Here is a 13159-nt window from a genome sequence, read left to right as displayed (position 1 = left end):
GCTGCACTGTGCAGCAGGCATACTGTAGTATAGCAGGGAGGAGTTGCTGCTGTGTATTCCTCCATGGCTTGTGTTTTCTTAGTCTTTCATGTTTGATGTGGTGTTGGAGATGTTAGAGTGTACTGTGTGAGCCTTAGTTTGCAGTGCATGCTTTGATACGTCAATACGAATCTCTTTGTGAGCTTCAATTCTAGCGTCAGTTACGATAGGTTCATCCTTGGATTGAAGCTTCCCTTTACTTGTCTATGCAAAGGTGAACATCCCTCAGAAAAAAAGGGGCAAGTTTTACTGAATGGCTTGCGTTTAACTTTACCAAAAACCTTGTATTCAAGAGACAGTATAAAATAGCTTGTAGAAAAAGCTCTAAGTTTTATGGTTGGTTTTTCCAAGTTCTTCAAAATTGAGCTTTGTATTTTCCTAATTTTAGGATATTCATCTTGCAAAACGATTCTATGACATGGCAGCTGAAGCAAGCCCAGATGCTCAAGTTCCAGTCTTCCTAGCACTTTGCAAGCTTGGAGTGATTTATTCCTTGCAGTATGTACGAGAAATCAATGTAAGTAAGGCAGAATTAAAAGGAAAAACAACAAATGTGTTTTCCATTTTTAAAAGAAGCTTGAGTTGTAATCTTACTTAAGTAGAAGTCTTACTTGAGCCTTCTGAAAACTTAATAGGTGTGTTTTGTGTTGATGCATATTAAGAAAGTTACTGAAGCTGTGATTCCTGTTTCTTATTTGTGCAATTGTGTGAAACTGAAATGTGCACAGCCAGTGCTCTTCTGTGCTGTTCTTCCCCTGAAGAGAATTTCCCTAACCTGTTTGATTGTTCTTATCCATAACTGTCTGCTATAAAAGTTAAGCAGATGATTACAGTGACATAATTGCTGTTCAGAAAGAATACTTTTTTTTTAGCCCTAATTCTTGTGCTATTTTGTATTCAGTGGTAACAATTGCACTTGAGTTGTGTTTGATTTCTATGGGGAAAGAATATTATTTATATTGATAGTTTAGCTGTTGTGCAGAGTTTCTGCTGAGTGATGGCACTGAAAAAAATATTTGCCTGGAATTTACGTGCATTCTTTCCATATAGTGTCTGAAATATTTCCAGTATTCTGACATCTTCCTGCCTTTTGGATTCCTTAATACATTCAAGTGGTACAGAAGTTATTACCCCTTAGAGCAAACGCAAGTTCAGGCAATCCAACTAAATTTGACAAAATTTAATAGTGTTGAGACTGGTGACTTCCAGGAGTGGACAGTCAAAATACTCTAAATCAATTAAACAGATACCCATGTAGCACTTGCAGAAGCTAGTATGCAGAACATGGATATTCCAAGTTTTAAGTCTGCTGATGCAGACTTCAATTGACAATGACTCTGTAGTACCATCAGATACAGTAGTGAAGCATAAAGTGTGTGTTGGCTAATGCTTATGCGAATGGAAGTCTGATAAAAAAGCACTTCAGTCAAAGCTAAGAGTAAGTCCCTTTAACTTGCCTGTACCTTATCTGTACAAACCTCAGCATTGTACCACAGAAGCCCCACATCCTGGGGCTTAATGTTCCTTCATTCATGGTAGTCTGCGGCTGACTTCCAGTTTGGCTGGACTGACCAGTTCACTGCCTCTGTGTATGTGGTACTTGCTCCTCTTTCTTTAAGACAACTAGTGTGGTTACATACCTCATTCTGATTTACATTGTGTACTCTTGTGCTCTGTATGTGAAAGTCACAAAGCTACCTATCAAGAACCTTCATCCCTGGAACAGAAAATAAAACAGCTCATCCTATGTAGCGTGGCTCTTAGTCTTACTGACATTTAGTTCCTGGAAATTAAGAATGTCACTGATGTGATGCTATTTTTTCAGAGAGGAAAAGAGCTACTGAAGTTTTAAAACTGGTACTTGTACGTGAAAATGTTACAAGTCAAATTTAAAATCAAAGTAACTTCCTATTCTTGCTCTTTGACATGATGATGTGGACTTCTTGTTTCTTAGATAAGGGAGGCATTCTCACATATTGATATGGACCAGCTGCTGGGGCCTGAGTGGGACCTTTACCTTATGACCATCATCGCCTTGCTTCTGGGAACAATTATAGCTTACAGACAAAGGCAACATCAGGCAATTCCCAGACCAGCAGGACTGCGGCCAGCTGTGCCTCAACAAGAACCACCACCAGAGCATCAACCACCACAATAGCAAAAAGAGCCTCGGTGAAAGAACTGGATTTTTCCAAAAGGAACAATTTTCATTGTGATTTAGGACTTTGGATCAGCGGTCCCTCCCCCAAAAGAGGCACAAAGAAGTTTAATAAAACAAAAAAAGTCTGAAAGCTGCTTAGAATGATGCCTTTTTTCAGGGATAAGAAAATTTTTTTGAAACTGATTTGAATGTTATTTCAGTGCCAATGGAATAACACTATGGCTTTTTTCATGGAAACACAAGAGTGCTACTACAAAAATGTTGCCTGCTGTATCTAGTTCCTCTTTATTCAGAGTCCTTTTCATCTCCTAGAGAGAGCAGAAGGCTAGCATTGGAAGGCTTTTGCCTGCTTGATAGCAGTTGCCCTATATAAAAATAACAAGAAGAATAATTTTATGGCCAATTAAAGTCCAAGAAGCTGGACTATATTCAAACTAAAAAGACTAGAGCTGTATGAACTTATATTCTGATCTGCATCCCAAGTATTTCTACAACCCTTATTTCATTATTTCTTAGTATTTCTTACACTTTGGTCTTTTATGCTGTCTTGGATGATTTAACATGGATTATTTATAAACTCTGTAAAACTAAGCCAGCAAACATGCCACTCTCTATTTGTTATTTTTTGTTTTGAATATTTTCCTCCATTCCCCTTAGACTAGGCAGTTCTCAGCAGATAGTACAGAGCCCAGGAGGTGGTTTGGGACAGATTGGGTCTTTAAAGCTCATCAGTTGGAAACTATCCACACAGTGCCCAGATTTTGCATCCTTCTAAAACTTTCTTGGAGCCTATATACTTTGCAATACTTCATGACATAAAAACAAATTGGTAGGGTTCCTAAATTATTTAAACTTTGCTCTTACAAAGAGGCTGAGTTGAGGTTGCAGAAAGCACCAGTATTATTGTGGATGCTGAAGAAAGGACGGAGCCAGAAATCTCAGTGAGTTAGCTTACTTTTTTTTTTTTTACTGTTTCTAGAGGTGGAACTTCTGTATTTTATTTTCAACAATCCTTTAAGTGATCTGCACTGCAAGAAGGAAACATATGGTATCTCATGCATGCATCTGTTTAATGCATCTGCAAAAAGGGCCCTGAAGATGTGTGCTCTCTACAGAAGGGCATGGGATTATGCTAGTGATGCTACTCCAAAGTTTGGCTGACTGATAAAAATTGTATGGTAGATTACAACAGTGCTCTGGCTGTAGCCAATCTCTCTTGTACCTGGCATACATGAGAAAGTGAAAATAACATCTCTGACTGTGCCATCTTGAGGATCCCTTGTAACAAGAAAATCCAAAGAGAAAGAAGACAAGTGGTTTATGGCTTCTTGATACCACCAGGTCAGTGCAAAGGCTTTTTAATGGGTGTAAAGGATATGACCTGTGGACTGGTGTTTTTAGACTGCAAGAGGAATCTTCGCTTAGTAATGATTTTCAGTGACCTATAATTTCAGGGGTTGGGGGTGGGAAGCAGCGAGGCAGTAGCTTAGAGGGAAGAAATGCAGCAGTTTCTGTTCTTATTTACCAATGGCTGTTAAATATTTGTTTCTGTACTAGCATTAAACCCTCTGAATATACTGTCTTAAAGCTGAATGAAATACAAATGAGGAAGCTTTAATTGCTTTCTGACAGAAGATGTTGTGTTTAAAGGGTTAAGGGCTTCTTTTCATGCAAATGTTTTTCCAGTGGATTGGCAGCAACATATCAATATGCTTTATTTAGAATTGAGATTTTGGTATGGTTTCATACTTAGTACTTTTGTAAGGATACTGTTGCACAATAGATCTGTAGTTTGGGAAAGAAGATAAGCAATCCACTCTTTTGTAAACTGAAATGTCATGGATGACTAGTATTAAAATATAGGTAGAACTTCTCAGTACTTCAAAATGCTTATGCTGGTTATGTGAAGACAAATCTTTCATTTTAGTTTGAAGGGTTGAAACATGTGATAGAGGAATGTCTTGTTCAGTCTTAATCATCATTAGCAGATGGAACAGTATTGAACTTAAATGTAGTGTCTAAAATGTACAGCACTCCCAGCTGCATTTCTTAAGATATCTGTGACTTCTGAACACTCCCTCTGAAGTATTTTTGCCTCTGTCACTTAATAACTCTTCTTAGCTTGGCGTGAATAAATTAAAGATTATATGGAAAATGTTTTTCAGTTAAATACCATTGGTTCATTGGTATCGGTCTCTTAGGATGTTTAACAGTTTTGTTACTGCATTATTAAAATGTTTTGGTTGTTTGATCTGTTAGAACTACATTCTAAAAGCTCTATCCTATTTGCATGAGAATCTCTCATCATTGCTGCTATGTGACAGTCTTATAGCTGACTTTCACTGAACCTGATGCGTTTTTACATCCAAGAAATCAGCAGAAGAAAACAATTGAAGATCAGCAAGTTATTTCACTTTGAAGAACTGCTTTTTGAAGAAGCAATAAGGAAGTCTTTCTCCTGCTTTTTTCCCTTCCACCAAATTACTACCGCTAACTTTTTTTGGATGACATTCATTTGAATGAAGTGGTAGTAGTAAAAGGGTACTTACCATAAGTAATGGCAAGTTAACTCAGGGATTAAAGAAATGAATACGTTTTCTAAATCAATTGTCTACAACTTAAGTTTTTGTGACTTAAGTTTTTGTGACAATCCCTTGCTACTCTGTGCTGAAACTTGCATTTTGAGGGAAGTATATTTAACTCTTACTAGCAATATATTTCTTGGCTTGCACTCAGTTTATCAAGCAGCTTTTTTCCTAAAGGAGCTGGGTTGGTCAGTTTGCTGCAGTGAAGTACTATTCCCTTGTGGTAGCGCACAGGTTGTCTTACAGTTTATATGCAGGAGTATTTTAGAAGGGAAACTTGATGTAAGAGAAGCATTTCTGGCTAAGTTCAGCATGCTTTGAATGGAAAAATTGTATTTTTTGTCTGTAGTAGTGTAGGCCAGCGCCTGCCTATTTGACCTTCCTGGACACATGCTCTTCTCTCCCTGCACGGAGAATGGAACTACGGAGCAGTAACTGTTGTCAGTGGGAGTTTTATGTATAGGAAAACCATGGAAAGATATGGGGGAAATCATTGTTCTGTATCTCAAATTATTAATCAAATACACTAGCTGTTCTTGCTGATTGAAAGAAATGCTGAACTGTTGAGAAAACAGGATTCCAGTTCATCACTCTGAAACTTGTCCCAGAGCTGTCTTGAAATAATTTTCCTTGCTTTATATTGTCCATCATGGGACAATGTAATAGAAGATAAGGCCTTTGATCCAAACATCCCAATGAGACTCTTATGAGATAGTTTTACTCACATTTTAGTCATCTTCCATCAGTCAGCTGCTCTTACTAAAGTAAAAAAAACACCTATCAAATGCTATTCTTTTCGGAGAAGAACATTAAAACATGGATTGTGAAAGGACTTTTAAGACTATGCATTATCTAGTTTCCACCTATTATATGCTAGTTTTGGCCTATAAAAGGGGATCGCACTCACCTTTGCAAGTTGCTTCCTTTTTAGATAGGCAACAATGAACTGAAATTATATTTTTGTTTCAGAGAATATTAAACTAAAAAGATTTAGTTTGATTTGAACTACTGCAAATGCATATGTCAAATAGGGACTATTGGGGGGAACCCTTGGTTTTTATCAGCTACAGTTCTTTAAAGGGTCTTGTAGGAGTTTTGTAAATTTATTTTGTATTTAAAATCAGTATAAAGGCTGGTCAAATGTAATATAATTGTATAAACAAATTATGTTAATAGAAAGATGTACAGATTCATTTTGTACTGTATCTCTAATCTTGTGAAATAAAGATACCACCTGTGTGGTTACCCTCAGTGTTCACAGTGGTTCTGATAACAGAGGATGTCCATTGGTAGTCGTATGCACTGATATATGCTATTGCTAAATACATCCCTTCCTATAAGGATTCTCACACTTCTTTCAGTTCTATTCCTCTTCAAAAAAATAAATCTGTTAATTTAGGAGGGACATAGCAAGGGGTATAGAAAATTATGCATTGTATCTTCATCTGTGCTAGCAGTTTGCCCTCTGTGTGTGTGTACGTGTGTGACCCTCTCTTCAGTGCATGTACCATGTGTGACAGACACAGAACTGCTGTGTGATTCGAGAATAGTGACCAGTAACTTTAGGATTACTACTGCATTTTCAATAGTAATATGGGGATAATACAGTGACTAGAAACAGATACTGGGGGAGGGACTACTCCAAGCTGACAAGTTTGCTTGCTTTTCAGGCCTTTTTTGACCCACTCATCCCTTCAGGCTCCACTTGTTGAGACTCTCGAGTCCTCTCTCATAAATGTATTGCACTGCTTTGCTTTCCAGTGTGCCTATTAATTGGGAAGAAAACAATTAGGGAGAAGTAAGGAGAATGAGGGAGCAATGATGATGGCTATGGAAGGCACCAGTAGGTGAACTGTCTTCGGCATCAGCCCAAGTTACTTCGTTTTCTGAAGTATCTGGAGGCTTCTGGTGTGGTCTGCTGCTGCCAATAGCGCGTCTTACAGGTAGGAAACAGACCGGCTGGTACTAAAATCAGCTTGAGTCTGACTGATGTCGCTCAAGCTTAGTGAGGTCATCCTTCACCTTCCAAAACAGCCTGTGCCTTGAGAGGCAATCGCTGATGTGCTCAAGTGAGATGGGGTCAGAAGAAGTGTAGATACCTTATTTGACTTGGAGCCTATGGTCAATAGGAAGTTGTTTTCTGTGGTGGGGTGGAGTACCAGGTATATAAATGATTGTGGGGTTGTTAGTTTTTGGGTTTGTTGTTGGTTTGTTTTGGGTTTTTTTTAAAAAGAGCCACTGAATAATGTTCATAGAAAACAAGTATATTTGTTTTGATTTCTTGGCTTGGTTGGTTTTGTTTGGTTTATGTTGCTTTATTTGCCTCAGTCTAAGACTAAAATACTTAATTTAAAATCAAAATATTAATAGAAAGTATAGTTTGTAAACCTGCAACACCTGTTTCATTAGAATGTGTTATTTGGTATAATGCCAAAATGTTCCTCCTAATCTCTAAATGACTATGATCTTAATGGCATTTTTGAAACCTGACTTTAATTCCTATTTTCGTAAAGAATTATTGAAGAAAAAAGTCACTCTAGTTTACTTGTTGCAGAAAAAATTCAGAAGATGGTAAATGATGTCTTCCAAAGCTAAGCTGAGGGAGGGCAGTGTACTGTCTATCCAGGTAATGAATACTTTAACATCTGGTCTTAATTTTCGTATTCAGAAAGAAAAATAATTGGAGGTAGAGCACCATTGTAGTTGCATTTCAGGTAGCAAGAGGTAAATGCGATTTAACATCCACGGTACCGTAATGAATTCTGTAGTGAGTCTCAGACAGAATGTTTCTACCCCGAAAGGTATCGGTGCCACTGCTGCTTATTCCTGGTAAGCTTTTCTGAGTGCAGGAGCGTTTCAGGCAGACCTCCGTTTAAGGAATAGGTTGCTCATATTTGTATTTCTTTGCTACCCAGCTTTTTTGGGCTTTCCACAGAACACAGGTTGTAATTCCAGGTTTTTGAAAATAAGTTGGAAGAATATTATTTTTTTTATGTTGTGAAGCACTTAAATTATATTTCTCCAATTCTCTGTCAGGCATTTTCCGTATTTCCTTGCTAACTGTTGGTTTTTTTCTATGCTTGTTTTTCTTCATGCTCATCCTTCCTTCTAAACACAGGCATAAACTGCACTGTAAAACTAGATGTTCCAGTTCCCATCTGTTATTTATGATTGTCGCTCCATCTTTGTACAAGAGTCATACTAAAATTTTTCTCCTGGTATTGCTTATAACTAATTGCTTTTGCTGCAAAAAAAATATTGTACCTGGGGGGAGGGTGTGTGTTTGCAGCCACAAGGGGGCAGCAGATATTAAATGGTGACTCGGACTCGATAACTATTTCAGGACTCAAAGGTTAGGAAAGGAGTAACTTCTACACTTTCAGTCATTGCCACATCATAGGAGGATGTGTATGTATATCTACAATATGTGTGTGTATATGTATACACACGCATATATATTGAGAGAGAAAAGAGTGTTTGGTTGCAGGAACTTCAGAAACTTACTTATCAAAATGAAATAATTCAGTGCTCTTATTTCTCTCATACTTGTCAAGCAAAAGGCCAAAATTAAAAATCACTGTAGCTTCTGGAAAGACCACGTAAAGAAGTACCTTCCCTGAACTGTTAAAGGTTTTTTTTAATATGTATGTTCATGAACTTGCTGACATACTAATCTGTCTTGCAACCTCTTTAGGAATACGTACAGATAAAATGTGGACTAGTTGGACACAGCTTCCAGGACAGTGGCTATTTTTGCAAAGTTAAATCCAAGTACAAATTCTTAAAGTACAAATTCTTTCCCACTAAAGGAAGTGAAAATACTTAGGAACAGGTGATGAAGATTTCTTTCAAAAATCACTTTCTCACTGAGACCATCTGGTGAAATATTTAAGCCATCCAAATAACTTGAAATCTGTATTTTATGATATTTTTACAGTATTTGTTTCTGTCCAATCTTACTTTAAAGTTTGGTAGGCTCTAGACTTTGCTATATACTGAAATTACATTAATTAATGGCACTTTAGGTGCTTCTAAATAAGATTATTATTTTTTTAATTTGGAAAGCTTCCTCAGGTGTATTCAACAACAATTTTAAAGGAAAAGCTTGCCTTCATTACTAGTCTTAGAAATAGATATGTGAACAGAAAAAAAAAAATGCAGTTCATAGACTTTAAAGTCATTATTACAGCTGATGTTATAACAACGAAACATGTAGCATGTTCCAGTTTAAGGCTGATAACTTTGCATTATAAAAAGGATACTTCTTGGAGAATCATTCAGCTTTGAATTCAAAGGCTAAAGGCCTGAAAACCTACGTGTTTGGTGAGTTTTCCAGTAGCTGATTGCCTTTGTTACTGATGCTGTGAGATGAAGAGGACTTGAGTTAACTCTTTTCAGGTTGTATTTAGTTTCATCTCTGGTTGTCATCAAATTTATCATAGGACTGGACAGTCCATTGGGAAGAATAGCCACACCAAAATAGGTATACATTTTATTGTGGAATCCAGAGTGTAATGTTAAATGTTCATCTCTAATTGGATAACTAAAGGATTTCACATCTTCTACAAATAATTTTGAGTCTGACTTGATTGTGGAAAGCTGGGAAACATTGCATAGAAGGGAGGTGACTATAGTAAGGGAATTCAGACCCAGTGAGATAAAGGTGGTGATCTCACTGCACGCAGCTGTGTTGGCTTTTTCTGCCCCTTTGCTAAACAAACAGCCTTGCTGAGTTTCCTACGAGGAGTCGATCTTTTACTCTGTGGATGGCAAAGGATGCAAGTAGGTAGGAACTTCTCAAAAGAGAGCAAGAAAGAAGGGTTTCTTCACTAATGTATTCCCTCTCAACTAACAAACAGTTTAGAAAATGCTATATATTAACTATGTTTGCCTACTCTGGTAATCTTGCAAACTCAGAGAAAAGCTCCACAGAGATACAAAAAATATTTAATTTTTTTTTGCATATATAAAATTTCTTTCTGTTACTGTTTTGGTTTGGGGCCTAATTATTACGTTTGAGTTTACAAGCCCCCAAAAGTTTGCTCTTCTCCCTACATTTGTAATTCTTACTTAAGCTCCAAAAGATAGATGGATAGGAAATACTTTTAAATGTTTGTGGTGATACTAGTTCAGCATCGTAAAACACAGCTCTTGTATTTAGAGTAAACAGTATGCAAATAATCCTTTGGCTGAAAACTGAAAAACTGTATGGTAAATACTGAAAATGAACAGAAAATTCAACTAAAAATAAATTCCCTGTTTTAACACGTCAAATCTAATGTCTCACTAGTCTTCTCTTTGTGACTGAGAAAGATGCTAGAACAAAAGATAGACTGTGTCAACTTAAAATACTATTCCTTATCTAAACACAAATAAAATATTCATTTCCACTGTCTCCTCAGGATTTCTAGATGCCAAATTATAAAGACTTCCTTGCAGCTACAGAAAAGGAAGTTTTCAAATTACATAAATCAACATGTTTGATCAGTCTTTAACTCTCTGTGCTTCTCTATTACCAACATTTGATGCTTCCAAATTCTTCCACTAGCCATAACACTCCTAGCACTGCTATTCTGCAAACTCTTTGCTTGCTTGAATCGCAGGCAGAACATAGAATCATAGAATCGCAGAATGGTTTGGGTTGGAAGGGACCCTAAAGATCATCTAGTTCCAACACTGCTGCCAGGGGCAGGGACACCTCCCACTAGACCAGGCTGCTCAAAGCCCCATCCAGCCTGGCCTTGAACACCTCCAGGGATGGGGCATCCACAACTTCTCTGGGCAACCTGGGCCACTGTCTCATCACCCTCATAGTAAAGAATTTCTTCCTAATATCTAATCTAAATTTCCTTTCTTTCAGTTTAAAACTGCTACCCCTTGTCCTATCGCTATGCTCCCTGATAGTGTTCCTCCACATTTCTCCTGTAGCCCCTTTAGGTACTGGAACGCTGCTATAAGGTCTCCCTGGAGCCTTCTCTTCTCCAGGCTGAAGAACCCCAACTCTCTCAGCCTGTCTTCATAGGAGAGGTGCTCCAGCCCTCTGATCATCTTCGTGTCCCTCCTCTGGACCTGCTCCAACAGGTCCATGTCCTTCCTGTGCTGAATGTGCTCTGCAGCTACTGATTACTTTGGTTTGCTGTTACATGGCAAAACAAAGGTGCCTGGACATGCGAGCAATTTCTTTCCTTGGGGAAAACGCCCAATCTCTGAATGGGAAATGAAGGTGATGGCCTACCATGCTGGAAACAGCGCCTTTATCCCCAAGCTATTGGTTTTAAACTAATCTTGCCATAACTTGAGACATACAATTCCACAAATCTCTCTCAAGTGTGGTGTTTCAGGCTTGCCTGTGCCAGCTGAAGCAAAGGCGGTTCACGTGCCTCCACACGTGTGCAAGGTGAGGAAGCTGAGCAAGCAATCTTTCAGCACAACGCTTTTCTTTCCTCTTACTGCTCTTTGGGTCGTGTCAGTAGCAACCCATGGACTGAGGAGCATGCACGAGCAAGCACTCCTGTGAGGCTGCACTTTGTGGTACGGTATAAAGAAGTATGGGAAGTACACACTGACTTAATCGTGGCAGCATGTCCAGAGGGGTAAAAAAAAATCTGGAAGTGCCTCTGTGCCTTTCTGAATTGGGTCTCTGTTGGGATACCATTAAGGCTTAAATCACACTTCCTCACTTCCTTTAATGCAATGAAATATATTTAATTCTGTTAACTGATTAATACAGTTAAATCTGCAGCAAAGCTTGCATGACAATCATTGTTTCGTATTGGAATAAAATAGCATAATTAAGAGTTTTGCAAGATGTAATGAATTATTTATATCATCTTTACAATGAAATCTTAACATTAAAAACCCTCATCATCTGCCAATTTGAAAGAACAAAAAGTCAGGTGATGTGTGTATTCAAAATAAATTAAAATTGGGATTGTTCTAGCCTTTAGTTATTCGGTACATGTGTTTATAGTTATGATCTCACATGCTCTGACCCTGTAGAGTCTCATCATAAATACATTTTCAACATAGGTCAGAATACCAGCAATAGAGTGCTGTATTTTTATGGTTAATATGCAACATTATGTCATATTCTAGAAAATGAAAGGACATAATCTTTGTTCTTCAAACCTAAACTATCTCAAGTAGGCAAACCAGACTATCTGGGGAGTGTTTGATTTTATTATTTTTTTTCCTTCTTTTCCTCCTTACTTTGGAGGGGAAAAAAGTTCAAGTATGTTCTAACTTGTAACTTCTCTTTCTGTTGTATGAATAGCAGTTTTCAACCGGCAATTTAATGTATAATTATTCAAATGGAGTAATTTCATTTCTGATTCTCTGATATAATAGAATATTTCAGTGGAAGGGACCTACAACGACCATCTAGTCCAACTGCCTGACCACTTCAGGGCTGACGAAAAGTGTTCTCTGTGTTTTTAATTCCAAGAAGACAGAGGAAAACGTAAGAACCAGTAACAGGTATGTTACCTGCTAGTCCATACATTTTAGATCTTACTAGTAAAAGTATTTCAGAAACAAAAAAGTAAAAAATTTCTTACACGAGTCCAAATAGAGTAATGGTGTTAAACAGAGCTGTCTGATACTATGGTAATGGTGTAATGACTTTGATGGAATAAATAGTTTAAGGGAATCAAATATTCTAAATCATCACCTTCTCCCCCTCACCCCCTGTATTTTAAAAAGGATGTTGAATACAGGAACTTCAGTTTACTTAATATCAGAAAAAGTAATCAGTGCTAGAGCCAGCTTAAGCCTATTAATCAATCTACATAAAAGAGAGAAAAGTGCTAAAAAAGCAATACATTATATGGAAGCCTTTTTCCTTTAATGATTTTTTAAATGAAGAAACATCCCTTTCCTCAATCTTTAAACCATCTAGCGACTATCAGTAAATACGCTTGGGGGGTGAAAAGGGCAGCAAAGATGGAAAACATAACTTACTTCTCTGGTGCTGAGCCTTAAGTGCAACCTGATTGATGGGATGTCATGCTGTGTGCTTTAGCAATGCAGATATGGCAGCCACTGCCACTGTTGGTGACAGCATTTGTGGCTGCCTTTGTGACTAGGACCATATAGGACCGTAGTGGAAAAGTTACGCTGTAATGGCTGATCCTGATGCTGTTACTCAGAAAACAAACAAGGAAAAAAGGAGAAATGTAGTTCAGGACTTGACCAAAACCAGGAAAGGATTGGAGTCTTTTTCTAGCCGGGGATCTCTCCCAGGCCAGTACATCAGAGGTCAATGACGTTATTCTAGATCTTGGATTTATTAAAGATGGGGAAGATAGAAGGAAACAACTGGAAAACTAATGTGTATTTCTTTTGTCTCATAAAATAATTATGAGAAGAAACAAAG

At 37.7% G+C, this 13159-nt stretch overlaps 2 protein-coding genes across 4 annotated transcripts in view; both read left to right on the top strand.

The window, feature by feature from the left end:
- SEL1L (SEL1L adaptor subunit of SYVN1 ubiquitin ligase) overlaps positions 1 to 6030 on the top strand; it is a 36080-nt gene extending 30050 nt beyond the window's left edge. The window contains exons 20-21 of one of the 3 annotated variants that reach the window (XR_012586796.1): positions 428 to 556; positions 1994 to 2571. Coding sequence is in view for 2 of the 3 variants with exons in the window: in XM_074585436.1 (XP_074441537.1) it covers positions 428 to 556; positions 1994 to 2197 (333 nt within the window). In the remaining variant the exon portion in view is untranslated. Of the gene's footprint in view, positions 1 to 427; positions 557 to 1993 lie in introns of all 3 variants that reach the window. The other 2 variants (XM_074585436.1, XM_074585437.1) reach the window with 2 other exon arrangements.
- Positions 6031 to 11960: 5930 nt separating this feature from the next.
- STON2 (stonin 2) overlaps positions 11961 to 13159 on the top strand; it is an 85273-nt gene continuing 84074 nt past the window's right edge. The window contains exon 1 of the mRNA XM_074585433.1: positions 11961 to 12261. The gene's annotated coding sequence lies outside the window, so the exon portion shown is untranslated. The remainder of the gene's footprint in view (positions 12262 to 13159) is intronic.

This window comes from Larus michahellis, chromosome 4, assembly GCF_964199755.1.
Source record: "Larus michahellis chromosome 4, bLarMic1.1, whole genome shotgun sequence".
Lineage (NCBI taxonomy): Eukaryota > Metazoa > Chordata > Aves > Charadriiformes > Laridae > Larus > Larus michahellis.
Note: the sequence above shows the minus strand (reverse complement) of the source record. Positions and strands in the feature narration are given on the sequence as shown.